Genomic DNA, 27,417 nt, shown 5'->3' with positions numbered 1-27,417 from the left:
ACTTACTGAAACTATTTTTCATTTCAAAAAACAATATTGGGGGATGTAGAATAGCCTTCAGAAATGGCAAAAAGTACTGTATTTCTCTCTTATTTGTGACTAAAATGATAGTAGAAAAAATGTGTTATTATTTCCAAGTAAATAGCTATATATTTCATGAGCATCTTAATACAAATCTTCAAATAATGAGCAACACAACTCTGAGTTGCAGTAGTATGTCCTGCTCCTACACCAAGATAGATACTATGGCATAATTTTGATAGTAGTTATTCTGAGATAGTGTGAGTTTTCTTGAAATTATACAAGCTACAACTCTTGTGAAAAGTCATGTCAATATTTTCTGTTGCAGACCTTACGGGTGCTCAAGATGGAAGTGTAAGAATGTTTGAATGGGGTCATGCGCAGCAGATCACATGTTTTCGATCTGGTGGCAACTCAAGGGTAACTCGAATGCGATTCAATTACCAAGGAAATAAGGTAACTGACAAAATGTTTCTGTATGCCTTCTCTTCTCCCCTCCCCCAATATAATTGCAAATAAGCAGAAACATCACATGCTTCTAATTTAAAGTATTTTCTCAAAATTGTGGGTGTTTTCTCTGCAATACATACTTATGTATTTACTATTTCTGTATATTTTCTTTCAGTTTGGAATTGTTGATGCTGATGGATATATAAGTTTATATCAGACAAATTGGAAATGTTGTCCACTTACTGGAACTTCACCTAAGCCATATTTGGTAAGCTGAATAATAAATTAGTTTCCATAAAATTGCATTGTGTTCCCTAACTTCTTTCTCCCTTCAGAATAGCTAGGAGAGGGCAAGGATTGTGATGTTAGCCAGTATTAATCAAGATTAAGTTATGTATTGCTGCCATCCTGTGGTCTGTATGACAAGTTCTTACACTCTAATAATACTTGTTAAGTGGAGAGTGGAAAATGTAACATGAGATCAGAAATTAATTTAATATTCATTAAGACTTGTCAGTAGCTGTCACTAGTCTGTTAATGGACAGTTACATAGGGCTGCAGAGTATATTTCCATGAAAAATTAAGTCTTACAGGCATACCAATGCCTTTGTATCTTATGTTCTTTAAATTTCTTATGAAATACCTTTTCTTGTCAAGGAAGTTTCATATTACCTGCTTGCACAAAATAGATTCCTTTTCAATTAATAATTTCAAATTGCAATTTTTCAGACATGGCAATGTCATAACAAAACAGCGAATGACTTTGTTTTCATCAGTTCATCGTCTTTGATAGCTACAGCAGGATTTTCTTCTGACAACAGGTAAGATCTATTGTGATACTTCATAAAAGTGAAGTGGTGCTATATTTTCTCTCCCCCACTTTTTTTTTTATGATTCTTCTTAAAGCAGTTTAAGAGTACTTCTGCTTGATTTCTTTCTTGGCAGGAGAGGGACAGAAGCAATGTTTGCAGCTAAATTCATGTGCCTATTAAGGGAGGTTTCATGGGGAAGCATAAATATCCTGCTCATGTTCCCTATGAAGAGGAGAAGTAGAAAGAGAGGTCCTGAGTGATTTAGGTGGGAATCCAGCGAGGGGTATGTGGGAATGGTTAAAGCTGTGCCAGGGAAGGTCTGGCATGAGACTGGACATCAAGAAACATTTTATTACCAAGAGGTTCTGACACTGGAATACGCTTCCTTGAGGTCAGTCCCCAAAGCCTGTCAGAATTTGAGGCATTTGAACTATGCCCTTAATTACATGCTTTAACTTCTGGTCAGCCCTGAAGGTGCCAGGTGGGTGGATTACATGATCCTTCTAGGCCCCATCCAGCTGAACTATTCTGTTCTGTCCTACACACTTGGACCTGTTGTAAATTATTTTTAAACTCTAGGGAATTTGCATAGCTCTAAGGAATTTGCATAGCTCTTTATTTCTCATTTGTTTTCATAAGTAAGTATTGATCAAAAAATACCAAAACCTGCTAAAATTCCTGTGAATTAAACTACAAAAGATGTTAACATTAATGCTTTATGGAGATAGCCAGTTGTAGAATACTTGTGTAGAAGGCATGTTCTTGCAGTGTATGATAAACTATGGAAGTAATTTGGGGTCTGCTCAGATATCATCGAGAGTCTATTTACAGTGCTTTATGCCTGAAACAACCTTTTTAAGGTACAGATGACTTTTCAGGAGTTCAAAATACCTTAGAACATCTCTTGCTGAATTAAGCCATGTTTTTTTCTACAGAAATATTTGTCTTTGGGATACTCTGGTTTCTCCTACAAACAGCTTGGTGCATGGTAAGTAAAATACAACAACCAAAATGTTGGACCATAGTATAAAAAAGTGTATTTTTGAGTCTGTCTTTATGGAAGAAAATTACTTAGGGAAGTAATTTTAACATTGGCGGTAAAACATCTTTCACCATTCTGTGTGAGTGCACCAGTGGGAGTATAAAACCAGATTCTTGAGAAATTACTTGGTGTTCTATATGGATGATTGATTTCATGGACATGAGCCCCTTCCTTTGCATGCCTTCTGTCCTTGGACCACAAGTGCAAGCCAGACATTTCTGTTCTTTTTTAAAAGGCTCTGGGTAGCTTCTGCTTCAGAACAGTTATTCCTCTAAGTTGGATTTTGGGGGTGCAAAAAATATTTAGCTCTGTTTCATTAGTTCTATTACTAATACTTTGTTACAAGTAATACAAGAAGTGCATTTCAATATCTGAAATACGGAATTGAGATCAGAGAGTTGTGAACTCCTTGTACTTAAAGTATGGTGAATGCCTGAGTGTATGTGAGAGACATATGGAATTTCTAAATGTAAATTCATAGGCCCTTTGAACTACAAGTACAGCATACCAAGCTGTGTTTGGATAACTGTAATTTTCATTTGCTTTTCCCACTCATTTAGGGGAGTGGACATCCAAATAAATGTAAGAAGCAGCAAATTAGCAGTAAAATGACCAGTGGAAACTTGCAAGATATTTGTGCAAGTAGTTTAGGAAGAATTTCTGATGGGCATTATATGACTTAAAAAACCAAATTATATTACTTAAAATAACAAATCTGTTACTTTAATAGTAGATTATTAAAATAATCTGTTTCTGGTCAAGGATTAATAGTTTGTGGTTACACAGGGATAGAAATAAGGATATAATTTTTTGTTAATACAGATTTTAATTGCTTAATTTGAGAATACTGCAGCTTCAGAATGTCTGATGGGAACCTGGGTTTACATGTAAATTGGTACTGCAATAAGTGGGCTAGTTGCCGTCAGCTGGAATACAGCATCGAAGTCACTGTTGTTACTGTCTTGAACTATTAGAGGTTGATGGAAAATGCAAGTTAGTACAGTGTTTTATTTGAATTACTTTCCTTTGGCTTTCAGCTTTTATCTGTCATGATAGTGGAGCAACTGTGCTAGCATATGCTCCAAAACACCAGCTGTTGATATCTGGAGGCAGAAAAGGCTTTACCTGTGTAATTGATCTTCGCCTAAAGCAGCAGCAGCAGTTACTCCAGAGTCATGATTCTCCAGTCAAAGCAATTGCTGTTGATCCTACAGAAGAGTATTTTGTCACAGGATCTGCTGAAGGCAATATAAAGGTATTAATGAGGGGGAGGGAGCAGAGGTACTGTGTACATTCAGAAGGAATCTTGGACGGGTGTGGAACAATCAGATGTCATATGTACTGCATTTGTTCTCAACTCTGACTTTCACATTTATGAATTTAATTATGAAATGTCAGTCTTAACCTCTTCTTAATGCAGTCCTCCTTTTAATTAATGATACCTTAGTGTCTCTCTATATTGCTTATTATAGTAAATGAGTACTAGTATTCTATAAATGTATCATTACAGATTGCTACATATTCTTCTTTTACAGTTAACGTGAGAAAAGTAAATACAAATTGTAGTGCAATTCTGCACAATTCACTGTTGATGGTTTTAAGATCATGGTAATTTTCCTTATAAGAGGTGGATGTTTTGATGCTTTTCCAGGTATGGAGTCTGTCTGCATTTAATCTTCTTCACACTTTCATCAATGAGCATGCTCGGCAGTCTCTCTTCAGAAACATTGGGACAGGAGTTATGCAAATTGAAACAGGACCAGCAAATCACATATTCTCCTGTGGTGCTGATGGAACAGTAAAGATGAGAATTTTGCCTGATAGGTTTAGTCCTTTAAAGGATATGTTAAAAAATGACGTGAAGTTTATGATCTAATGTTTTTCTCAGAATAGTGAATAACATTCCCCTTCTGCTATCCTTGAAAATATTTTTCCTGGAACTAACCAACAAAGCAGATGCACAATGATAGCTTGTGATACAAAGATGTTGTGGATTTTTTCCTTTCTCCCTGTCTGCCCCCAGCCCCCTATTTATTAATATCCTGGAGCTTTTAGTCCCAGATGCACTAATGCCTTAAATATTAAAAGGTCCTTCAGGTTTTGATCATTGCCTAAAATAAAAGCTAAATATTACCCGAAATTACATAGTTATAATTTATAAAGATGTTGCTGAAGTGGATTACTCTTCCTTTTGAGGTAATTACACTCTCATCTGGAGTGTACCATCTGGGCATGACCTCTGCTTATATTAAATACCTTGTCACCTTGTAAAAGCATGTCGGTCCTGATGGAAACCTTAGGTAATGTTCTTCTACTGTGGCAGCCATAACTGTCTCTCTTCTCAAATTGTTTAGTCAGCCAACAATAAAAATGTATACCTATGTGCAGAAGAGAAACAAAGTCTCCAAGAGTGAATATTCCTGGTCAAGCAGATATTCATATAATGAGCTAATTTTTCTCTCCATTCCTGAAATCCAGGCTGTTTACCTCTCTTAACTTGCCTGATCTCCTTCCTCTCATCTAAAGTATAAGAAACTGAAGGATGTTCTGTAACTTGTCTTCTGTTCTATACCTTGAATCACTGCCATCAGGATGGCAGGCTTTAAAAATAAATATATTTTTAACCCTGAACACTCCCTTTACAAAAATAAAATATAAATATGAATGGATATTTTCCTAGTAAAATAGTCAAGATTAGGTGTGAAGCCTTAGACTTGATCAAAAGGTACAGGAAGATACTGCTCTAGGATATGGCGCTAGAATTTCTTCAAAGATTATTTATTTAGATGTCTGTAGAGGAAATAAAAGAAAAACCTAACCTAATTTATTTTTACATTATTTTACAGTAAGACTTTGATTTATCCCAAATATAGTCCATTCTTAGCACTTATATTCTTGTTAGTCTGTTTTTTCAAAGTAGTTTAAAAAAAGAAAAAGTAGTTCAACAGCGAAGTACTTCTACACTGTCAGTCTTTCTTTCTTGATGTTTATATTTACATCTGGTGTCAGATGAAAGAAAACAAACTGAGAAGGATAGATGTAGAGGGCTTTTTTTTTTTTTTTGCCAAAATATTGAACTGCATAACTTAAATGTTTGACCAAATTATTCATGCACAAGGCCTTTAATTTTTTTTTAAGTCAGCTAAATTGTTTATGTATGTATTTTGGTTTACTTTTCTTTACTTGAGAGTTGACAAAGGTTTAATTTGTAAATTAGATGTGAGGCTGGATTACTTGAATGCCAGTGGTGTACTTTTTGCTAAAAGATATTTTGTGAAATATAGCGCCAAGATATTAACTGTAAAAAACACCTGTCAAATTAGGAACTATGGGGATACATAAAGCATAGCAGAAATGAAGGGCTTGTAAAATGAACTATGTAACATTCTCAGGATGCTTTTATCTTAAGAATATAAAGTAGTTTAAAAAGATTTTGTAAAATGTATTACGGTCATTTTAAATGTATGTTTTGCAAGTTGCAGTGTGAACACTATGAAGGTTTTTATGCACATAACCTGAATTTTCAAACTGTGCAATAAAAGAACGTGAATGTTTTGCCATGAAGAAACATGTGACAGCATTTCAAACTGGTACAGCTCTTCAGTGATTCACTTGTAATTGTTCTTCCTAACACTTAGAGATTGAAATTGAATGTGATTTCAAAACAGTTTAAGTACAGTGATGGACCAGAAAAATGACTAAAAGTGACACCACCTTACAAAATAGACTTGCCCAATGAGTATGAGTTACCCGCTCAGTGGCTGAGTTTCTAATACTCTTTATTCTTCTGGAAGAAGGAAAACGGGGATAAACAGTAGCACACGGCTTTAGAATCAGCTGAAACCGTGACTTTGTAGCTGCTTTATATAAATGTGTCAGTTTTATATACCCACTGAACTAACCAAGTTACATGTGCAAAAATCATAGCAGTGTTATACAATTATGTCCTTAAGGTTTTGTCCTTAAATATTTATATTCATTAGCTTTAATACTTCAAGCTCAAATCTGTTGTACTGGCAATCACAAAAAGCTGTCTTACCGTCTGCAAACTGAGCAGAGTTTAAATGCAATTTTCCATGACATACAATGTTGTCATTTTTCTGAGTAAAGCTGCACCTTGAGAAATCCTGGCAAATTTAGCTTATACCAGAAAAGTACTGACCTTGACCAAGCATTTTCAATAATGTTTATAATTACCATAAGCTATTCCTGAAACTAAATTATGTAAAATGACAATGTATTTGCCACAAATATTTGCCACCTTTATAATCTTTCCAATAAATCCTGCAGAAACTCAACCTTCTACAGTTCCATGTTGCTGCTATTTCATTTACAAAACAGTTGTTCACTTACATATTGTTCATTGATGTTTAACTATTGTAAGACAAATTATCAGTAGCTTTCTTGTAATGATGGAGTAAAAATGAGTTAAATTCTGTTGTATGTGAAACTTTTAAAGGGACACTCTCAACTTTTAATCTAGTCATTGGAGAAGAACTGCACTCAGAACCCTCTGGCTGTTGCCCTTAACTTCCACTGACTTTTGTCCTCCAGCAATTAATGTTCTTCCCCTGTTGCGTTGCAAGTTACTCAGACTTAAGGGTACTAGTGCCTACAGAGGTCCCAGTGCTTACAGTAGCCATGTGCACAAATTGAACATAAAATTTGCTTTTGACAGTTTTTAATCAAAAATACTTTTTTGTCCAGACAAAATAATTTAGCTTGTAGTTGATAATGTCCCTTTTAAATATCACAGAGTGGGAGCTGTGACTTATGTTTGTAGCAGTACATAATACTGTCAGTGTGTCATTCTTGTGTTGCTGACTGATTCCATTACCTTAGACATATAAGCCAAGTTCCTCATGATTACTTCAGTAACTTGTGAAAGCTAAAACTCTGGTTTTAGCTCTAGGTACTTAAACTGGCTTGCTGTGTGACTTTACACAAGAAAATTCTCAGTTGACAGCTGACATTGCAGGATGTTGATGGAGAAAGATGAAAGAGATGCAGATTTTGTACCGTGCCAAGGTGGTGCAGGGTGAGGTTGTATATGTTCTACAGCATTTTAGGAACCTCAGAACCAGTTGCAGGAAATAAACTATGGAGATATCCTACACTCGGTACCCCCTTCCTATTAAGAGCACCCAGTGTTAGATTAGATGCAATAGTTATTAAAAAAGCAACAGTGATTAAGGGGAAATAAGCTTGGAGATTATATATTCTCCAAGGTAATTATTTTCAAATGTTTATTTTTACTAAAAATAGCAAAACCATCACTAATGGCAGGTTCAGCACATTGATCAAACTAGTTTCTATAAAATAAAGATACTGATTTACCAAGTTTTGTGGTGTTTCTTATTCCTCCCATTTTAGCTCTAAAATATGCATGATTTTGATTTTTTTTTAATGCCTTATGGTCTCATGCTTTATCTTTCCTTTTTCTAACTTTTTCATGTTTGGGAGGTGGACTGGTTGCTGGGGGTTTGTTTTTGTGTTTGGGTTTTTTTTGGGTTTTTTTGGGGGGGTTTTTTGGGTTTTTTTTTTTCTTATGTATAAGTAAGTTTGTTTTGCTCAGTTTTCTTATTTTGCAGTGTAATGAGGCAACTTTCTGTTGTCTGCCACAACTTAACTTTTGAATCCCCTTTTCTGTTTCATTTAAGCTTGAAAACCTGTGAAGGTCTTGGGGAGCTTCATCCACCTCTATGTTGCCACCTCTAGTAGACGTACAAGTATGAATGCACTTATTATGATCTGATTAGTGAGAGATGCCCAAATTAAGGAGCAAACGAGATGAAATGCCAGTTCAACAACACTGACTTTATTTGTAGCTTTTAGTGTGTAGGGGAAAGAGAGAGAGAGAGCGCGCCAGCAGAAGACAGTCACCACCCATGTATCCAGCAGTGTCCTATTGGTCCTTATTCATCCTCGGCTTCTCAGTGGGGTGAGGGGACCTAACTCATTCTTCTTTTGTTAAGTTCTGTGCAGGAAGGGATGCTGGGTACACAAGATGAAACAGACTATGAAAATTTTTCACTGACTATGGCAGTTCACTGACTATGAAAATTTTTCACTAGGTGTTTTAGCAAACAAAGGAATAGCAAACAAAGTTGTTTTAGCAAACAAAGTTGCATAGTTTTCTAGTTAGCATCCTATCTTCTATTGGTTAATGATCCCGTTGTTTCCTATGCTAATTCTTTCTCTCTTTATGAGTCAGTGGATTTCTTGGATCACACAGTTGCTGAATTGGATTTATTGGTGTCTTCCTTATCTTGGCAGTTCTGCCTGATGTCCTTGTGGTCTCTGAATTTGGCTTTTTTTGTATCCACTATCAGTAGTACATCCTTCTTTCCAAGCTTTGTTAACCTCCGCCTAGGTCATTGAGCAGTATTGCCTTTATACAGCCCACAGGGCTGGTATCCACAGGGGAGCTCTGGAGCCTGTTGGTGGTTGCAAAGGCTGGCTGTCCCGTAACTTGGGATGTTTTTTCTTCGTCGATAGGTGTGTGAGCTGCTGCTTTTCACAGTCTGTCCCAGTGGAGATGTACGGACCGGGTTCTGCTAACCAGATCTTGCCCCTGCCAGGCCTGAAATTACCACCTTCCTGGCACAAATTCCCCTCCTCTCTGGCCTTAATACTGTTCAAGACTTGTTCTTTAACTCCTAGCAGCTCCTATGCGAGTCACACAATGGACATGAGTAGAGCATGAATCTCGTCAGGCTCGCAGCAAGGTGCTGCCAAAAATTAAACCGCCTCTGCATGCAGCGCGGTAGACACAAACTAAAAGATTGTATTTAGGGTTTGGTAGCTGCCGCTTGTGCGAGAGGCAGCGCGGAGCTCGGGCAGCCCCGCCCCGGCCCGCGGCGAGCGCAGGGCAGGGCCGGGCCGGGAGCTTGCTCCGCCCCGGTCCCGGCGGGGAGCCCCGACTCGCCGCCGCTACCGCCGCCCGCTCCGTTCGGCACCGCCGCTGCCACCGCCGCGCACACACAGTGAGTGCCACCGCTGCGCTCCGCGCCGCTCCGCAGGGCCGCGGCCCCGGCCCCATCCCCGGCCCCGTCCCGGTCCCGCCGCGCCAAGCGGCCCCGGCCTCTGCCCTGCGCGCCGAGCGGCGGGGCTGGCGACCCGGCGGCGATCCCGGCAGAACGCTGGTCTCAGCCCGGGGCGCAAAATGCAGCACTGGGTCTGGGGCCGGGGCGCTGCCGCCTCCTGCCCCGGCTGGTCCCGGTGCCGTGCTCCAAGTGGGAGGCGCCCGGAACCACGCGGGGAGAGTTTCCTCACCGCCGATATGCTTGAGTGAAGGCTGCTCTGCTCTGCACCCTCGGGGACAGCGAAACTCCTCCGCTCCTCCTGGGCTAGCTTTTCGCTGTTTTCCCAGGAAGGTTTCTGCTTTCACCCAGAGTGAGCCGTGCCCCGCGTCCGCCTGTGCCGGGGCGCGCAGGACTGACCTGTAGCTCTTAAGGAAGAGGCAAGCGTGGTGATGCAGCTGAAGTCTGCACGGTGGTGGTAAAAGAAACTCTTTCTGAGACGTGCCAGTTTGGCTTTGAAGTACTACTAGGAAAAATCCTGAAGTTCCGCCTGTAGACTTAGTTGTATCTTATTTACATACTGCTAATTAAATAAGAGAGATCACAGTTCAGTGTGGAATCTTCCTTTTTAGAAACGTGAATGGTCAGACCTTCCACACCTCTGCGTGTCCCTAGAGGTACATGTTCTCTTTACCTGAGCACGGGTGAAGCAAAACACAGTTCAGGTGATGCTTCCCCCTCTCTGGACGTGTCTTGTTTCAGTTACGCTCCTTTGCAAGTTTTTTGTGTAACTGGTCAGTGAAACCACTCATGTTACAAACAGCCTGGTCAAAACTTCTCCCAGCAGTCCTTTTCACACTCACTGGTTGGGTTGAGTGCTGCCAGCTCTGTTTATCTTTTGTAAGCTCTAACTAGGAAATTTGCTTTGAAAGAACATCGACAGTGGAGCCAAGCCAAAAAAAAAAAAAAAAAAAAAAAAAAATAAAAAAAAAAAAAAAAAATCTGGAGCGGAGGAGTGTTGCGGTGGAAAGAGGTCCCTGTATTTGGAAGACAAAACTTTGTGTACTTGGAACATTCTTAGAAGCAGGAACAAGGAACTGAAATGTTCTAGTATGTTTGCATTTAGTGCTTGAGCTAAAACGTTCTAGTACATTTAGTGTCTCTACTTCACCTGAAAGCAAATTTCACCTGGAATACTATTGAAATAGAAGTTATGGTGCAGATCTTTGCAGGAACACAAAATACTGCAGCTTGAAATGGAAGTTGCTCGCTGTTTGCCCTGAACAGGAAGCTGCTCATTTCCGTTAAACAGTAACTTGCCTAGTCTGACTAAACCTAGATTTCAGTGTGCTCCCTGGCTTTATTTATATGTTTTGAGTTTTCTTTAAATAGTTGCTCCTAGGTAAAGAATAATACTTGCTGCTTGAAAAGGCTGAGCGGATAATCAAATCTCAACTTCGGTCGTTCGTATTTTGGTACAAGAAGGCAAGTCATCCAAGTGATGGACAGTAAAATGCCTAATTAGCATTAAAGCAGATGATGCATCCTTACAGATTACTTTAATACAAAACTAATACTGAAATAGCAGTTTATAAACAGTGGCTGGTTTGAGATAAGTTACATTTTAACACAAATTTTCTTCCAAGTTGCAGATGTTTGTTCTTGAGTTTACCTCATAATAGAGGTTTTGGGCTAGAATTCACCTTTATGTTTTTTGTTAATCTTTGTACATGAATACTACAAAAATGAAAAGGAGAAAAAAGTCACCAAATGGTATTTGTCATAGTCTTGCCATTGTATATATCCTTTAAAATTACCTACTTAATCTAAAAGGTTGGTAGTACCTTTTCATAGTTTTTTTCTGTATTTATTACTTTCTAGCAGCTGTAACCATGTTCTGGGTAAATTTGATTAGAGCTTTACATCCTTAAGATAAATTATAAGGCAAATAGATGGTACTGTGCTTCTTTTCTTTTTGTCTTTCTTTCCCCACTGCCTTTGTAGGTAGGTTTCTTGTAATTTTCTATATTTTTCCTTATATTAGACTGATCATTTAAACTACTTTCATTTTCTCCCACTGACAAATTTCTTACACTGTGTTTGTCACATTTTGTGAATCAGATTGAACTGATGAACAAAACAAAATTTTACTGAAAATTAAGTATATAGGAAGAATTTTCTTCTGGGGAAAGTATACTTTGTACACAATATACCTTGGAAAAGTGTCAAGACAAATTTCAGTAATGTGTATCTCAACTTGACAGATTCTAGTGCTCTTGTTTTTCTTTGGAGTATCAATACACAAACTGTGGTGCTCCAGGAGCTATGATTTAATGTTGAAGTAATTTGGGGAGTTTTTTGGGCTGGTCTGGGGGTTTTTTAGTGTCCATCTACTCACAGCCATGTTGTCAATTCTATTTGTGATTAAAATGTTTACAACATTCTTCAAATGTAATGCAGTGAAAATTCTAGGCCTCTTTATTTTATATTGGCTTTGCAATCACTGAAAGTGAGTATGGTTTGAAATTACTTGGGTTTTTTTTCATCTTATACCTCCAATGTCATCAGATCATAAGACCCAAAGTAAATGTTACATGTGTTCAAGTGAAAGTTAAGATGTTATTTTTCAGTTAGGCATGTACACAAGAGGTTTCACACAGTAGTTTTACATTCTCTTTCTCAAGTAATGTTTTGCTCAAACCAGAATTTCCTTTCTTAACTTAGAGATTGACCTCACCCCCCACTGAGAAGCGAGCTTTGTGCTCTGAGACTGAGGTGTATAATTTGCAGAGCAGTGGCAGCACTTGGCTGTTTCCTAAGCATCTCTAACAAGCCTCATAGAAGGGGAAGAGTGTGGAATACAGGGTTTATGTTGGAAGCTGTTAATCCTGTGTTTCAGGTACTGTTGTCTGAACTGATCATTGACTGTCACTTCCAGCCAAAACATAATTTCTTTCTTCATTTCAATGTGGTGGTTCCTGCAATCTCGGTAGTAAGGCAGGTGTGTGAGATGGGATATTAAACAAAATGCATAGTTTTTAAATGAAAAAGGAGTTAAAGCTGCCCCTTAATTTCAATACATTTTTATTTGGAAATACAGATTATTAATAGTAAATGTCTCAGCCCTTGAGCAAACGTTACAGGGACTTAAAAGGTGAAAAGGTGTTACATGACTTTTTGATGATAATACCCTTAGCTGGCATTGATGAGTTGTATGCTGACAATAGTGGGACCAACAAAAAAGGACACATTAAAACCCGGCATTTTCTCCTGTTTATGGAATAATGCAGTGAAGAATGTGCGAGTGCAGTAGTGTTGCCCTATGGAAATCAGGCTGGGTGCAGCTGTGGCTAATGGTAGTTATTTGGATACATATCTGACCCTGAATGATGACTGTTAAATCATCTGAAGGAGGTGTGTGTGCATGAGGAGTGGGCTGGGCTCTCTCTGTTTGCAACTGAATAATTGGTCTGTTCTGTACCTATGTCTGTAGACCCCGGAATGAACTGGTGTAACTTCCATTTACCATAGCAGTTTGATATTTATTAACTGATCAATTACAAAATTTTTATTGAGTGGTGTGTTTAAGCCTTTCTCAATTAATGGATTCTTTTTTGCTGTAGTACTGGAGTCTTACCAGAGCATGCCTGAATAGTGTGCCCTTGCTAGGGAGGTCTTGAGAGGAATTCAGGAAATGGCAAAGAGCAAAGCAGACTGTTTTAAACCGAACTGGCTTCTATAGTTGAAGATTTTACATGCTTGCTTCTTTTAGTGTCTTTGGTACTTGTAAACTAAATTTCCAGCTAACCGAGTATTTTTACAGAAATATATTTTTTCCTTGTTTGGTGTTTTGTCTGCAGAAGTTACTGGGGCTCAGTTATATTCAGGGTGAACTGTAAATAACTGAACTGAAGAAAAACATGTAACTATAGTCCATGTTATTCCTCTACATACTAAATACTTGCAAAAGGAAAGAATATACTAAACTTTAAGGTAATGAGAAGCAGAAAAACAAGCTGCAAACAGAGAAAGCATATACCTGCATGTCATTATCTGTTAAGGTGTTTGTCTCTTGAATTTTGGAGCTGGAATACCTCTCTGGTGGTGGAAATAAAATCCATTAGTTACCTGTTACTGATTGTCCTCTCCCGCATATATATGATACACAGATAGTGTTGTAATTTGGTTGTCTTGAAAGGTATTTTAAGTAATAATAAGTTATCCAGAGAGGCAAAAAAAAAAGTGCCTGTTAGGTAGAAAAGTGTTTAAGAAGGGGATAATAATTTTATCCAAATACATGCCAAATTGAAATTTATCAAACAAACCACATTTAAATTATTGATTGTGCAATATGAGGTGTGTAACCACTGTGATTCCATGAAGAGGAATTTCTCTTTAGCTTCTAGCTGAAGTTATTTTCAACCCAATTCCTATACTCCAGTGTTGCCCACTTCCAATTCGATGCATAGTACTGGGCTATCTAAAGTATGTTGGCATTACTGCAGAATATTATACTTACATAAAGAACTTTACCTGCAAGTACAGCTGAAGTTCTGGAAGTTAATTGTAAAATTCTGAAAAAAAAAGGGTATTAAAAATTGGGCTTCAGGTGATGAGGAGCATTCTCTGTCAGAAGTCTGTTGGGTGCATGTTCTAACTAGCACTTCCAGGCTGAATATATTGCTGCTCTCACTCAGTTCTGAAAGAAACAAAAGTGTAATTTCCTGCTTTTGCCAGTTCTGCAGAAATCTAAGACATAGCTGGGTCATTGCTACCACTGGAATACTGTTGATGGGATGGGGATAAAATAATCTCTGCTGGTTTCTTATGGACATGGGCTCTGAAAATGTTAAGCTTTATATTGGAAAGTATAAAAGTAAAGGATATGTCTGGGCCCATGAATCTTCTGCTGTGTTACAATTTCGAAAGATGATTTTGCAGCAAATTCTTTTTATCCGTAAATCATACACTGTATAGCAGAAGGCTTATCCCCAGCAGCTATAAATAGTGAAATGCTCTAAAATATGATTCAGATTTTTAAGTCCGAAGTAAGTAACTGCCACTTGACTTCCTGAAAGCATTCCAGTGTGTTGAGGGCTGACCTTGGCTGGCTGCCAGGCACCCATCAAATCTGCTCTATCATTCACCCTAGTAACTGGAAGGGAGAGAAAATAGAAAAAAACGTTCAAGGATTGAGATAAGGACCAGGAGAGATCATCTGCCAAATAGTATCACAGGATAATGAGAAGAAAAATAAGTGTTAAAAACACCTTCCCCCCACCCGTCCCTCCTTCCCAGCTTCACCTTTTCCCCAGCAGTGCAGGGAGATGGGGAATGGAGTTTATGGCCAGTTCATTGTGCATTTCTGCCACTGCTCAGGGAGAGGAGTCCTGCTCCAGCATGGGGACCCTCCCACAGGAGACAGTTCTCCAGGAATTTCTCCAGCTTGAGTCCATTCCACAGGCAACAGTTCTACCTAAGATGCTGCAGTGTGGGTCACTCTTCTGTGGGGTCAGTCCTGTTCCAGCATGAGTCCCCCAAAAGGGTCACACGTCCTACCAGGAAACCTGCTCCAGCATGGGCTCCTCTCTCCATGGGCCTGCAGGTCCTTGCCAGGAGCCTGCTTCAGCACAGGCCTCCCATGGGTTCACAGCCTTTTTACACATACCCACCTGCTCCAGCGGGGGTTCTTCATGGACTATGGGTGAACCTCTGCATCCCTGTGGACCTCCATGGCTGCAGGGCCGCAGCTGCCTCTCCATGGGCTGCACCACGGGTTCCAGGGAAATCTGTTTTGGTGCCTGGATGATCTCTTGCCCCTCCTTCACTGACCTTGGTGTCTGCAGAGTTGTTTCTCTAACATGTTCTCACTCCTCTCTTCTCTGAGCGCATTTTCATTGGGCCAATAACCTTTTTCTCCTTCTTAAGTATGTTATCACAGGGGTGTTACCATCATTCCTGATTGGCCCAGCCTTGGCCAGCAGCACATCCATCCTGGTGCCAGTGGGCATTGGCTCTGCCAGACATGGGAGACGCTGCAGCTTCTTACAGAAGCCACCCCTGTAGCCCCCAGTACCAAAACCTGGCCATGCAAAACCAACATATAGTGCTATATTAACAGTTATGAAGGGGGTTTTGGTGCTACTCTGCCTTGGGGAAAAGAGAAGAAGTTGCTGCTGTGTTAATTGCTATTAATAAAGCATCACCATTTTATATGAAATGTGTTTTAGAGCTATATATCATGGTTAACTAGTATGAAATCAGTAACAAAACCATACCTCCCATCTTTTGCAAAATATTTGGTAGATGGGTTTTTTTTGTGTGTTTACATACTGTGGTTTCAGAATGTAGAGAAATAGTAGTTTGGTGTTAGAAGGTACCTGTGCCTTTCTGACTCATCTGCTGCAGATGGTTCTTTCTGAGTGGTAGGTATGTGCATGCATGAAAAAGCTAGATAAGGTAAGCCTAGTTAAATGGCCTGTAATTAAGCCCTGATTATTCAGTTGGTTTGGAGTATTCATAATTAGATATGTGTTTGTTTATGATATCCTTACACTTCTCAGCAGAAGGTTATTTGTTTTGTATATATGCTTAGCCCATTTCCCTGTATTAAAGTAACTTTCAGGCTATGTGGAAGAACCTTTGCCCACCTTCAGCTCATTCCACATCCTTCTTCATCTATTCAGAACACAAAATCTGCATTTTATCAGCTGCACTTCAAATGAATTTTTTACTTTATGCTTTATAAGGTGAAACAAAAATGAACAATTGTTTAGCAATTTTTTTCAATTCTAGCTCATCTTGATGTTTTCTTGTCAGTAACTGTTGATATTGAGATTTTGTTTAATCCTGATGTATATAGTACTGTCTTTATGACTAACTGCAGGACTGTTTTATTTTAAAAATCCTGTTCTGAGGAAACATTGTTTACGTCTTTGATATGGAGAAAAACATTTTGCTGCCTCTAGCTTGTAGTGTTTGGGATTCCAGACATAAAATCTATGTCTCAAGTAGTCTAGAGGTGATCTTATTTATAGTGTTGCTGGAACTTTCAGCTCTGTTATGTTTTTGGCATGACTGGAATGATTTTGTAGGCAGCTAAATGGGGTTTAGGGGCATATGAAAATTAATTATGTTTTTTATGAGATTAAAAAGTATAAGTTTTTTGTAAAAGATACAAGAAGGAGGACATGAGGATAGAGCAAGAGAGACAAATCTGAGCATGTTGTAGGAGCCTTGAAGCTCTCTTAGCTGTCCAAAAGTCAAGTTAGAAGAAAGTAGTTGATAACCTTTATGTTTAGATGTTTTATGATGGCTAGGATTACAGTGAAACAGGGAAGAGGAAAGCTCAAGGACTTGTTGTGTTTGTGCTGTACTTTAAATGTTTGTATAACAAAATCAAGATGCTGTGCTTTTTAATTTTGTTAACCTCATGGTACAAATTGACTGTCCTACATTTGAGCTAAAGGGCAGATCTCCACTGGTTGGATATCCCTCCTCCCCTTGCAACTGCTTATAAGTTAATAAAAGAAATTGTATAAAATATATGAAGTTCATTTGTAGGGATATCTTCTCCTGAAGTCTTAAATGGAGTCAGGATGAGTGTAGCAGAGTTTTCTCTTCATTGGGAGCAGCCCTGTGGGGCAGGACTTGGTGGGGATGGCTGATGGAAAATGAGCCAGCAGTGTGTGCTCACAGCCCACAGAGCCAGACATGTCCTGGGCTGCACCAAAAGCAGTGTGGCCAGCAGGGCAAGGGAGGGGATTCTGCTCCTCTTCTCTGCTCTGCTCTGGTGAGACCCCACTGCAGTGCTGTGCCCAGTTCTGGTGTCCCCAACATAAGGAGGACATGGAACTGTAGGAGCAAGTCCAGAGGAGGGACATGAAAGGGACAGGAGCACATTCCCTACAAAGCCAGGCTGAGACAGCTGGGGCTGTCCAGGCTGGGGAAGGGAAGGTTGTGTGGAGACCTCATGGCAACCTTGCAGGATCTGAAGGGGCCTGCAGGGAAGCTGGAGAGGGACTCTTCATCAGGAACTGCAGTGGCATGACAAGGAGTAATGGGTACAAACTGAAAGAGGGAAAGTGTAGGTTAGATATTGGGAATAAATTCTTTACTGTGAGGGTGGTGAGACACTGGAACAAGTTGCCCAGGGCAGTTGTGGGTTGTCTCATCCCTGGAAGCATTCAAGGCCAGTTTGGATAAAGGCCTTGAGCAACCTGGTCTAATGGGAGGCGTCCATACCCATGACAGTGGGGGGTGGGACTTGCTGATCCTTAAGGTCCACTGCAGCCCTAAACATATTATGATTCTATCTTCTGTGATTTCCAGTGGTTTCACTGGAAGACTTCACTGAGGAGAAGTCTTTCTCTGTTTGACTACAGTTTTATTTTCTTGTATACTGAGTAGTATTTGTAGTTACTGTGTATAAATTACAGGATGCTTTACCTACCTCTCTGATGAAATAATGAAACAATACAGATCTGTTACTATAAGCAGTGCTGTAGGAATCTTAATAGTTTTGTATAGCTGCCAGACCATTTTTTTTTTTTGATCCTGTATTTGACAACATATTGAGTAGTGGAATTTCTTCTTGTTTGAAGATCTCATTCTAGAAATTGTTTGTATGATACCCTTGTATTGCTATGCATTTCATATCAAGGTCTTATCTACTACTTTTGTGAATTCAATTGATTATTTCCAGGCATATTTACTTAATTTGTTCTCCATGAAGTTTGGAGCTTTTGAAAATTTATTAGAACTTACAGGTAGAGCTGAATAATAGTAGAAATGTGATTAACATCTGAATTGTAGAAAAATCTGTGTAATCCAAACAATGAATTTGTGTTGCATTGGTCTGCAAAACACCACACTGGTCAGTGGTGCAGAAAGTATGCTGATTGTGACCAAATGCTTTTGTGCAGGTTTGCTAGCAGTATTTGCTGTACAAGTGGTTTTGAATATGCAGGTAGATGGTTTAAAGCAGTGGTATGGAGCCAGACAGGAGTGTTTGTGTCCCCTGCGGTAGGTGGGTGACCTAGTACGGATCTCGTGGGGTTGTGCTGGCTACGGAGGCAAATAAACAGTTGGTCAGTTGGTGTCACACTGGCAGTGTGAAGAGCTGTGAGCATCACCTAATTTGTTCTGCTCAGGTAAATTCAACTGAAGTTCCCTCAAGGGCAGCACTACTGGGCCTGCCTAATTTGGAGGCAATTTGTTAAGGTGCTTAGTGTTTCTGCAGTGTAACCCTGAAAACAACATGCCTTAAGCTTGTTTATACCTTAAACAAGACCATATTGTAATTGTGGTGTTCAGGCTCTTGCGTGAGTGCTGCTTGTGGAAAGCTGTGCATCCTGCTAGCAGAGGCCCTTCAGTAGTCAGAGCTGGGAAATCCTGTTCTCTGGACAGCCCCCATCCCTTTCTCAACCCTCTGTACTGAAGGAAAGTACAATAGAAACAGTAACTTTCTCCAAAATACAACATGCAAAAAACTGTTACATCCTGCTAGACTTCTCATTTAAAAAGCACATTATAACATTATCTGCTCTATTCTCCATCAGTGGCCTCAGAGCAAGTTGTGGAAGTCTGGAAGTCTGCAGCAGAGCACAGCACTTAGGTGACTGTATCTCAAAGGTTGTGCTCCTGTGTCTGAAAATTTTGGCTGAATACAGTACGGTTTGAAATGGGAAAGAGCTGTCAGTGCAAATGCAGTTATTGTGCAGCAGTTGTTCTGTAATACTCAGTGTGTGCCAACTTAAAGCAAAACTAGCTTCTATTTTGGATCTGAATCTTGAAACTTTCAATGCAAGATTCCTTCAAGGGAATAAAAGGCAAATGCTTCAAAACCATAATTTTTCCCCTTCCCTTGAAATTATTTCAAGTTGTGTTATTTATGCATAATTTAGTTTTTATCTATAAACAGACATTGACAGAGTGGTTCTGTTACTTAAAATAGGAATCCTGAGAAGATTCACAAGTCCATGTAGTTTAGACAAAATGTTAGAGCAATGATGTTTTTACAGTCTAGTCTAACTGCTGAGAGAAGGTGGGAAGATAAACTAATGAAGTTACTCTAACATAAGCTAGTGAAATAAGAAGATGAAATTCAAAAACTGTGGAAAGACTTCAGTTAATAACCTGCCTGCTCCTTTAGTACCCTCTTCTTTAGAGTGCTCTAAAGGAAGGAAACAGATTAGCTTTACATCCATTCTTCTTGTAGTACCTCTGGCACTATACAGGTACATGTGAATGTTTAGTCTGACTGGCAAATTTTGCAGCTCCTCTTTTTTTATGTGCTCCTTCTATGCAGAGCTTCTACTTAATTCTTCTTTCCCATACTCTTCTCCTCCTGAAATATCCTGGGGATATTTGACTCGTGTCAGGTAAAGGCAGTTCAAGATGTCCCAGTAAAAAATAATCATCACTAAAGGGAAATGGGTTCCTCTTTGAGTACACAAGATCTCTTATTGACAGTGGAGGTGTGTAAGTGAATTAATGCTGGTGACTGTAAAGCTGGTTGTGTGATCCAGGGTAAATGTGCTCCAGATATTGTTAGTTTTGACACCAAGCTGAAAAGAATCTGTTGGAGGAAACTTTTCTCTGTGACATTTTAAATTCCTTTTGATTGGAAGAGTTCATATTTCTTTTTGGGATAAAGCTTCCTTCCAAACTGTCAAAGAGAATAATGTAATTTCTTTTGTGTTTTGCCATTATTCAGGTGAGGAACTTTCAGTAATTGGTAATATTAGTATTATACGATATAGTTTTCTTACATAAGATCAGATTTTTTACACGGTTTAGGAGGTAATTCATACCAAGCTAAATTTTGTTATACACAGGAATATTTCTCAGACATCTACTCGTAATGTTTATTGATTTGATTCATTAAGTGCCATGTGCTTTAGAAGTTGTTTTTCTGCCTACAATTCATATCTCTTCTCTTTTTTTTTTTTTTTCCAGAGTGACAAATCCATACAGATTTCTCGAAATTTCTCTGTAAAATTCAGCTGCATATAGTTACATGTACATCAAGGAAGTGTAGTAGGTCTGAACAGTGTTTTCCTCTGTAAGAATAACATACAGAAACTGCTATGATGAAAACTTTTTTGTGCTTGGGACCACAAACTAAATTTCTTCTCAAAACCTATTTTTTCCCTTGTTCTTTCAATGTATTACTCTTGCACTGAAGAAAGTAGCTCAGAATATTCAGACCTACATTTTCATTCATAGATCTTTAAATATTTTCTAAGCAACCTTTATGCCTGTATTTACTTGGAAAATGCTGGATGTAATTTCAGCATGCTGGTATTCTCCTTATTTTCTTGACTATATGCTCTCATTTTTTCAGAATCATAGAATGACCTGGATTAGAAGGGACCTTCAAAGGTAGATTAGGCCTAACCCTGGCCCCCATAATCATCAAGGACATGTTTCACTAGATAGCTTGAAGCCCCTCCAGCCTGGATTTAAACATTTCAGGAATGAGGCATCCGTGACTTCTCTGGGCAGTGTGTTCCAGAGCCTCAGCCTCATGGTAAAATATTTCTTCCCTATGCCTAGTATAAAACTACCCTCTTTCAGTTAAAAACCCCTTGTCTTGTCACTATGGACTCCAGTAAATCGTCTTTCCTCCTCTTTCTTTTAATCCCCTTTAAGTATTGAAAACTCAGAAAAATTTTCTCTGGGCAGAACACCCCCACCTCTCAGCCTGTCTGCATAGGAGAGGTGCTCCAGTCCTTGGATCATCTTTGGCCTCCTCTGGACTCTTTTCAGCAGGTTCACATCCTTCTTGTGCTGGGGGTCCCGGAGCTGGATGCAGCACTCCAGGTGGGAGTAGAAGGACAGGGTCACCTCCCTGGACCTTCTAGCCATACTGCTTTTTATGCTTTTTGATGCTTTTCTGGGCTGCAAGGGCACATTCCCAGCTTATATCCAATTTTCCCTATTTTTGGTTTAGCTTCTGTTGCATGCACTTGATTCTATTTACATCTCACAACTCTGTCAATAATCTGTGCAGCTAGAACATTACAGATAGGCAATAGCTGGTTGTAGAAAGAAAGAAGGGAAAGCCCTATAATGAAAATTACAAATTATTCTGCTTTATGTTCTTCCAGTCTATTCTTTTCAGGGAAAATTTGCCTAATGTTATGAAAAACAATGCATGGCCTTAATCCTCTAGGAAAGACTAGTAGAGTGAGAACAGTGAAAGTACCTATGTATCTGTGCCAGGTGACAGCTTCCATGGCTTTGACTTCCTCACAGTTAGAAGTTTCAAGAAATATTTTATTATATTTGTGATTTTTCCCTGTTAAAATGACCTGCAACTGAAAGAGTCTCATTTCTGAAAAGAGATGTTCTTAGCTAATGCAACAGAATTCAGTGTTTGCATGAAGCTTAATTAATGTAACATTTAGCTATGAAACTTCCAGATAATTCTGGTGTCATGAAAGTTTTTAAGAATTTCTGGAACAAAATGAAATCTCCATCAGATTTCTAGATGATTAACATAGAAATGTGTCATCTATAGAGATAATAAAAAAAGTAGTTTAGTACAGGGTACTGCATCTTTAGAGGAACTGGGTTTTTTCTCTGCTACATTCAGAAAATATATTTTTTGATTGTTTCTGTATTTTTATGAGTATTATTTATTTTGGTGTTTTGTGTTTTTTTTTTTCCCGTATAATTTCTGTTTATGTGTAAAGAAAATGCACCTCTTCTGTCTTGTGAGAACCCCTGTTTTGTTTGTCAGCTATGGGAAGCGAGCACTTTCAGCCCTTACATGCTTGCTTGGGTAGCATATGCAGATTGGGAACCTGTTTTTCAGAGGTAAAATTATGGAAATTTGTTGCTCTGCTGAAAACTTATTTGTGTAGCTTAGAATGGAATTCTAGCACTATCTCAGAATAGCATTAGAGCACCTCCTTGTGTTAACTACACATCAAGTACCAGATAGCTGTAAGGAATTGTACCTTGTCAATAGCCATATAATAAGGAAATTTTAGAGTGTCCTTTGGATAAGATGTTTGTTGTTGTTGCTGTTTCAAAAGCATTGAATTTTGCTAACATTACTTGCTGGTAAAGATGACGAGTTGCACCACATTCCAGGATGTGCAGCTGTGTTAGCCCACTTGCAAAGTAATGAATGTATTTGTTGTAGAGACTGTGCAAGGAGACCAGTCCCTCAGTGACTGATACTTCTTTCCTTATTGGAAAGAAGTCTGGAAGCCAGGAAACTGGAGCTGTTGAAAGACTGCTTCAGAGGGTGCATGTTAAAACCAGCAAAAGCCTTTTCAGTCACAGACTGAAACCAACTCTCATGCTGCAGTCAGCAGCTGCTTTCATTCAAATTCTTGTCTTCCATTGTTTTCCAAATAAGTACTATAAAAAACCCCTCACTTCTCAAGCTTCTTTCCTGAAAGAGATTAAATATATGATATTTTAAGCCTTTTAAAATAATTTTTAACATGGCAGGAGGTGAGAAGTGTCTATGACTTTGCTAAATGATTCTTTGTTTTGAGTAGGAAAATGGATTTAAAGAAATTTAACTTAAAATTATATTCATAATATCAAATTAATCAGAATCAAACTCATTACAGGCAATTTCCTGGTTTTGCTGACTGTACAATTTTAATGTTTCTGGACCTAAATTTCACTGCTATTCTTCAATTAATATTGAATGGTATTGACTTTGACTCTTAGAAAATCTTTTCTGGTGTTTCACCTCTTATAACCTGGGGACAATCACTAAGTATTTTTTGCAAATGTTTATGCTGGTAGCATGAAATCACTTGACGGAATTTTTACCTTTAATTAAGACATCCCCTAATTCTTTTTGATAAGATAAGGTTTGTAAGAAAGAGCTTTATAGCTTTTGTCCAGGTCCTGTGTGCACTCATACCAATTTAATTAGGCCAAAGATGGTGGTTGTGCTTTAGAAAAAATAGCTGGAAAAAGCCTGCCTTCTGAATCACAGGTGCCCATATAGCAAGCATTTGCATCTCATGTTGTGGTCGAACCTAATTTTAACTCTGCACAGGCACTTTCACTCTTTACAGATGTTGCTGGGGGATTTGCTCCAGTGTTGGAGGCTTCCAGTACAGTTTTACTTGTCTTGTGGCTGGTCTGTTCTCGCATGTTTTCATATCATCTTGTGAGTTAAAATATTTTCATAGCCTGAGGTCTTCTCTGATGAGCATGCTGGTTGAAAGAGGAAATATATCAAACTCTTCTGCCTGCTGTGCATTCCCTTCCCTTGACTGCTACATTCCTCCTTTGCAATTCCCCTGGTTTGAATCCTGCTTTCCTGAACAGTGCAGACAAGTACATGATTTTCTTTGCATACATACATACACATCTGTCATAAATAACATCTCTAGGTGGAGATGGATCTCTGCTGGAATCACTGCTCATGGTATTTCTCTTCTGTTCTTGCTGGAGAGAGACAGGTGGGCTCCTCTGCCAAGCGTTTTTATGCTGCCACAGGCATAGATGCACACTGGCATTAACTCTGGTATTGTGGCAGCATTTCTGGTACAGCTTGGAAGAAGGTTGGGCTCATTGATCTTTTACAATCTGAATGATTTTAAGGTTCTAAGACTAGTCATCAACAAGCAGGCTATGTGGCTGCATTACTAGCATTACGCATATTATTAGCAAACCTGTGGAAAGATGTTTTTCTTCATGCTTAGCTGTGACAGCTGCTCTGAGCAGTGTTTGTGATGGTGTAGCAGATGCTTTTGGACCTCAAGGGCATGTGGGGCTGTAAGGTCCTGGGAGGACCTGGTGAGGTCCTGGTACACAATTAAAGCTGTGAAGTGGTAACTGAAGCAGAAGGAGATGCGGTGGGTTCGGTTCCTTCACTTTCTGCATGTGAGAAACTGTACAATTCCTTAGCAAACATTGTCAGGATTCAGCCATTAGAGGTTTTAAGAGCCAGGGTGGAAAAACCCTGGTCACTTGAAGTTATCCTTGTTTCAGATGAAGGTTAAGCACTGCTCTCAGCACACACTACTGAGGTAGCTGCTCATCTAGAGTTGACCTGAGGATGAAGAAAGCTCAGTTTAATAAGATAAATACCCAGAAGGAGAGAAGCTCAGTGATGTTTGTATGAGGCATGCAGCATTTCAAGCACCAGTAGGTGTTGAGATTGTGGGTATGTGAGCCTCAAAGGAAACTGTAGGGTGAATATTGTGCTGGGAGCATTTTGGGAGTGGTTTTGGAGTTATCTTCTCCACCATGAGAATTGTGTGCCATGCAATGAAAGAGGTGGTTGATGAAATAAATGGAATCAACCACCAATGCTGACAGGCAAGTCTGATACAATGACATCCATCCTGGGGACGTTATCATGGTAGCCTGAACTTGGGTCTTGAAATGGTCAAAATCTGTCAGGTTAGGTGAAGGGTGGATAGAGAGAAACAAATGTGGTGCATCTAGGAAAAGGGTTTGAGGGCTGCTAATGTCCCCTGTTACAAAATGTGTGTAATGCCTGACTGAAGGTAATGGGAAATTGGGCTGAGAAATAGGGCACACAACAGAAGTACTTTTTTAAAAGTGTGTTGTGTGAGTGTTGTTTCAAATGCAGGACCCTCTATGTAATCAAGCAGCACAGATTTATGCATGACAGATATACACCAGTGGAAAGGTAGCTGCAGTAAAGGGCTGCATAACTGAAGGAAATACAGTGAGCTAATAAATTTTCAGTCTCAGAAAAGGAAAGATGACGAGAACAATTTTTTGACCTATGTGGTCTCTAAATGGTTAAAGGATTATGATGCATGACTTTGGGTACAGGATAAAAAGCAAGAGATCCTTAAGCCCACACATTTTATAACTTTAGTGAGTTTCTGTAGAAGAGTTGAAGCTGTGCTTTATTGTTTAGCCACATACCAAGTGTCTGTATCATCCTTTATATGGAGATGAGTGTCTTGTGTGTCTCACCATTGTTGTCTTATCTTTTTCAGAATAGTGACAGATTGGTTGATTGGTCATGATCTTGTGGCACAGGACCTTTTCCTTTTGTTTCCAGTGGATGATATCCTCTCTGCTGAACGATTCAAGTCAGTTGGCACTGATTTCACAGCCCTTCTGTTGCCAAAAATGTCATGCTGTCCTGTTCCCATGCTTGTATTGTTTCCTTCCTTGTGTCAGCAGAAACGTTCATGTTCGTCAGAATGAGGAACTCAATCATGAGATCAGTTAGACTTTTTTATTTTCCCCCCAGCAGTCTTTTTTGTGAATTAGTTTTTCAATCTTATGTGTTGTGTAGCTAAACAGATGCTTTTGCTACCACAGGGAGCTCTCAGAATGGGTGAAAGGAAGGGACAGACTGGGTGTAACATGTCTGAGGGTTGGGAATTGTGCAACCACTTCATTTGGAGGCAATGCTTAAAAGTTTGTGTTCATAAAAGTGTCTCAGTCTGACTTTGTGCTTAGGTACACTGGTCTGTGTATCATCTCACTGAAACCCTACCCCGATTTATTCCTTTTTTCCTGTGTGTTTTGTCTTTCTCTGTTCAGGACACCTCTCAGCTTTGTGGGAGACATTTCACAAATGCCCACGTTCTTTTGAGCCAAGTTTTATTTCTGCAGGTTTTTTTTAGATACATGGAAAGATTCAGGCTTACCCAAATTGTAGAAAAAAGCTTCTTTTAGTCTGATATTTCCCCTTCCAGAACTCTATGCTATAATTTTTCCTTTAGCAACTCTGCTGTCCAATTAGGCATTAATAGTCACCTGTTGTTCACTATATATATATATATATATATATATATATATATATATATATGTATATATATGGGTTTTTTATATGATGTCTGAATTGGAAAATATAGGTTGTTTTCATGTGACCTCCTTTTGATATAGCCATTTCTGAATAACGTTTCAATTTCTTTACTCTCTCTTTAAAAAGCATGCCATTACATGGAGTGCTGCTGTAAACCAAGAGGCAGTAATAGTTGGTCAGATCACTTGTTTACCTCTCACATTCCCCTTATTGTTTGCTATTTTGAAGTTTTCCTAAATTACAGATGTAAATTATTCAGCTTTAAATCCATATCATCATCATCATCATCATCATCATCATCTGCGTATGAGAATTTTGTGAGAATTCTGTAGTGTGGATTCTGAGATATTTTTAGGAAGGGTGTTTGATCCTCTCTATGTCAGTTTTTGAAGTATGGGGGGGTTTTGAGCATTCAGTACTTGATAGAACTTAGCTTTGTTTCTCAAGCATTAACTTGTATACCTGAATAAACTGCCTTTCATGAAGGCTTATGATCCATTACATGTATGTTGGGCCACTGTAGTGTGTGGCATTTATTGTGCCACTTGTCACAGTGAAGTGAGAGATTTACCCTGCAGTGCAGGGGAATTTGACCCAGCAGTGCCTAAATACAATGGATGTATGGAAAACAAAAGATAGAAGACACTGAAGGTTTTTTCCATTAATCTTAGCCGTTTATATTGGTGTGTCTAATGATGAATTTTGTAGTTAACTCTTATGAATATGTGTCTCTCAGGGTCAGCAGTGGCAGGTTTGCATTGCAGGATATATATGAGAAGGGCCGACATAGCATCTGCAAGCCACACACGTTTGCCTTGGCTGTTGTGTATTAGAAAATCCTTTGCTCCATAAACATCTGACTAAATACATTTGTAGCTGACATACATGTGCATGTCAAAGTATTTTTGTGTTTCTACTAGCAAACATACAGAATTTTAAAAAATATTCTTCCTTAGCAGTTGTTTAATTGTTTCTGTGTAGCTTTTCAGTACAAGTGGAAATTCAGTCAGTACATGTGAAGGAAGGACTGAGATTGTTCAACATACTTGAAATATTAACTAAGGGATGAAAGCTGGTAGTCTTAAATCCTGATCTTCAGTCTCCTTTTCAAAATACATGAGAAAGCTAAAATGATAGTATTTCTTAAGCTGACTAGACTGAATACTGAGTTTTTGCTGTAGTTCTTTGCTTCTCTAAAATCCACAGTACAAAAGGTGATTTAAAATAGCATTTATTGTGACAGAGGTATTTCAACAAAACAGGACAGTTCACAGAAGCCAAGATGCT

The 27,417-nt window shown here is 39.0% G+C and overlaps 2 protein-coding genes across 7 annotated transcripts in view; both read left to right on the top strand.

Annotated features, from left to right (window-relative positions):
- DMXL1 (Dmx like 1) overlaps positions 1-7,666 on the top strand; it is a 77,495-nt gene extending 69,829 nt beyond the window's left edge. For 4 of the 6 annotated variants that reach the window (XM_054003776.1, XM_054003770.1, XM_054003769.1 and 1 more), the window contains 6 exons: positions 350-477; positions 647-739; positions 1,201-1,292; positions 2,219-2,271; positions 3,363-3,580; positions 3,977-7,666. In XM_054003776.1, coding sequence (XP_053859751.1) covers positions 350-477; positions 647-739; positions 1,201-1,292; positions 2,219-2,271; positions 3,363-3,580; positions 3,977-4,201 — 809 coding nt within the window. In that variant the 3' untranslated portion in view covers positions 4,202-7,666. Of the gene's footprint in view, positions 1-349; positions 478-646; positions 740-1,200; positions 1,293-2,218; positions 2,272-3,362; positions 3,581-3,976 lie in introns of those variants that run through there. The other 2 variants (XM_054003774.1, XM_054003773.1) reach the window with 1 other exon arrangement.
- Positions 7,667-9,291: 1,625 nt separating this feature from the next.
- Positions 9,292-27,417, top strand: part of TNFAIP8 (TNF alpha induced protein 8) — a 56,179-nt gene continuing 38,053 nt past the window's right edge. Inside the window, exon 1 of the mRNA XM_054003779.1 lies at positions 9,292-9,311. Within this exon, the coding sequence (XP_053859754.1) occupies position 9,311 (1 nt within the window). The 5' untranslated portion in view covers positions 9,292-9,310. The remainder of the gene's footprint in view (positions 9,312-27,417) is intronic.

This window comes from Vidua macroura, chromosome Z (genome assembly GCF_024509145.1).
Source record: "Vidua macroura isolate BioBank_ID:100142 chromosome Z, ASM2450914v1, whole genome shotgun sequence".
NCBI lineage: Eukaryota > Metazoa > Chordata > Aves > Passeriformes > Viduidae > Vidua > Vidua macroura.
This window is presented reverse-complemented; position numbering and strand designations above follow the sequence as displayed.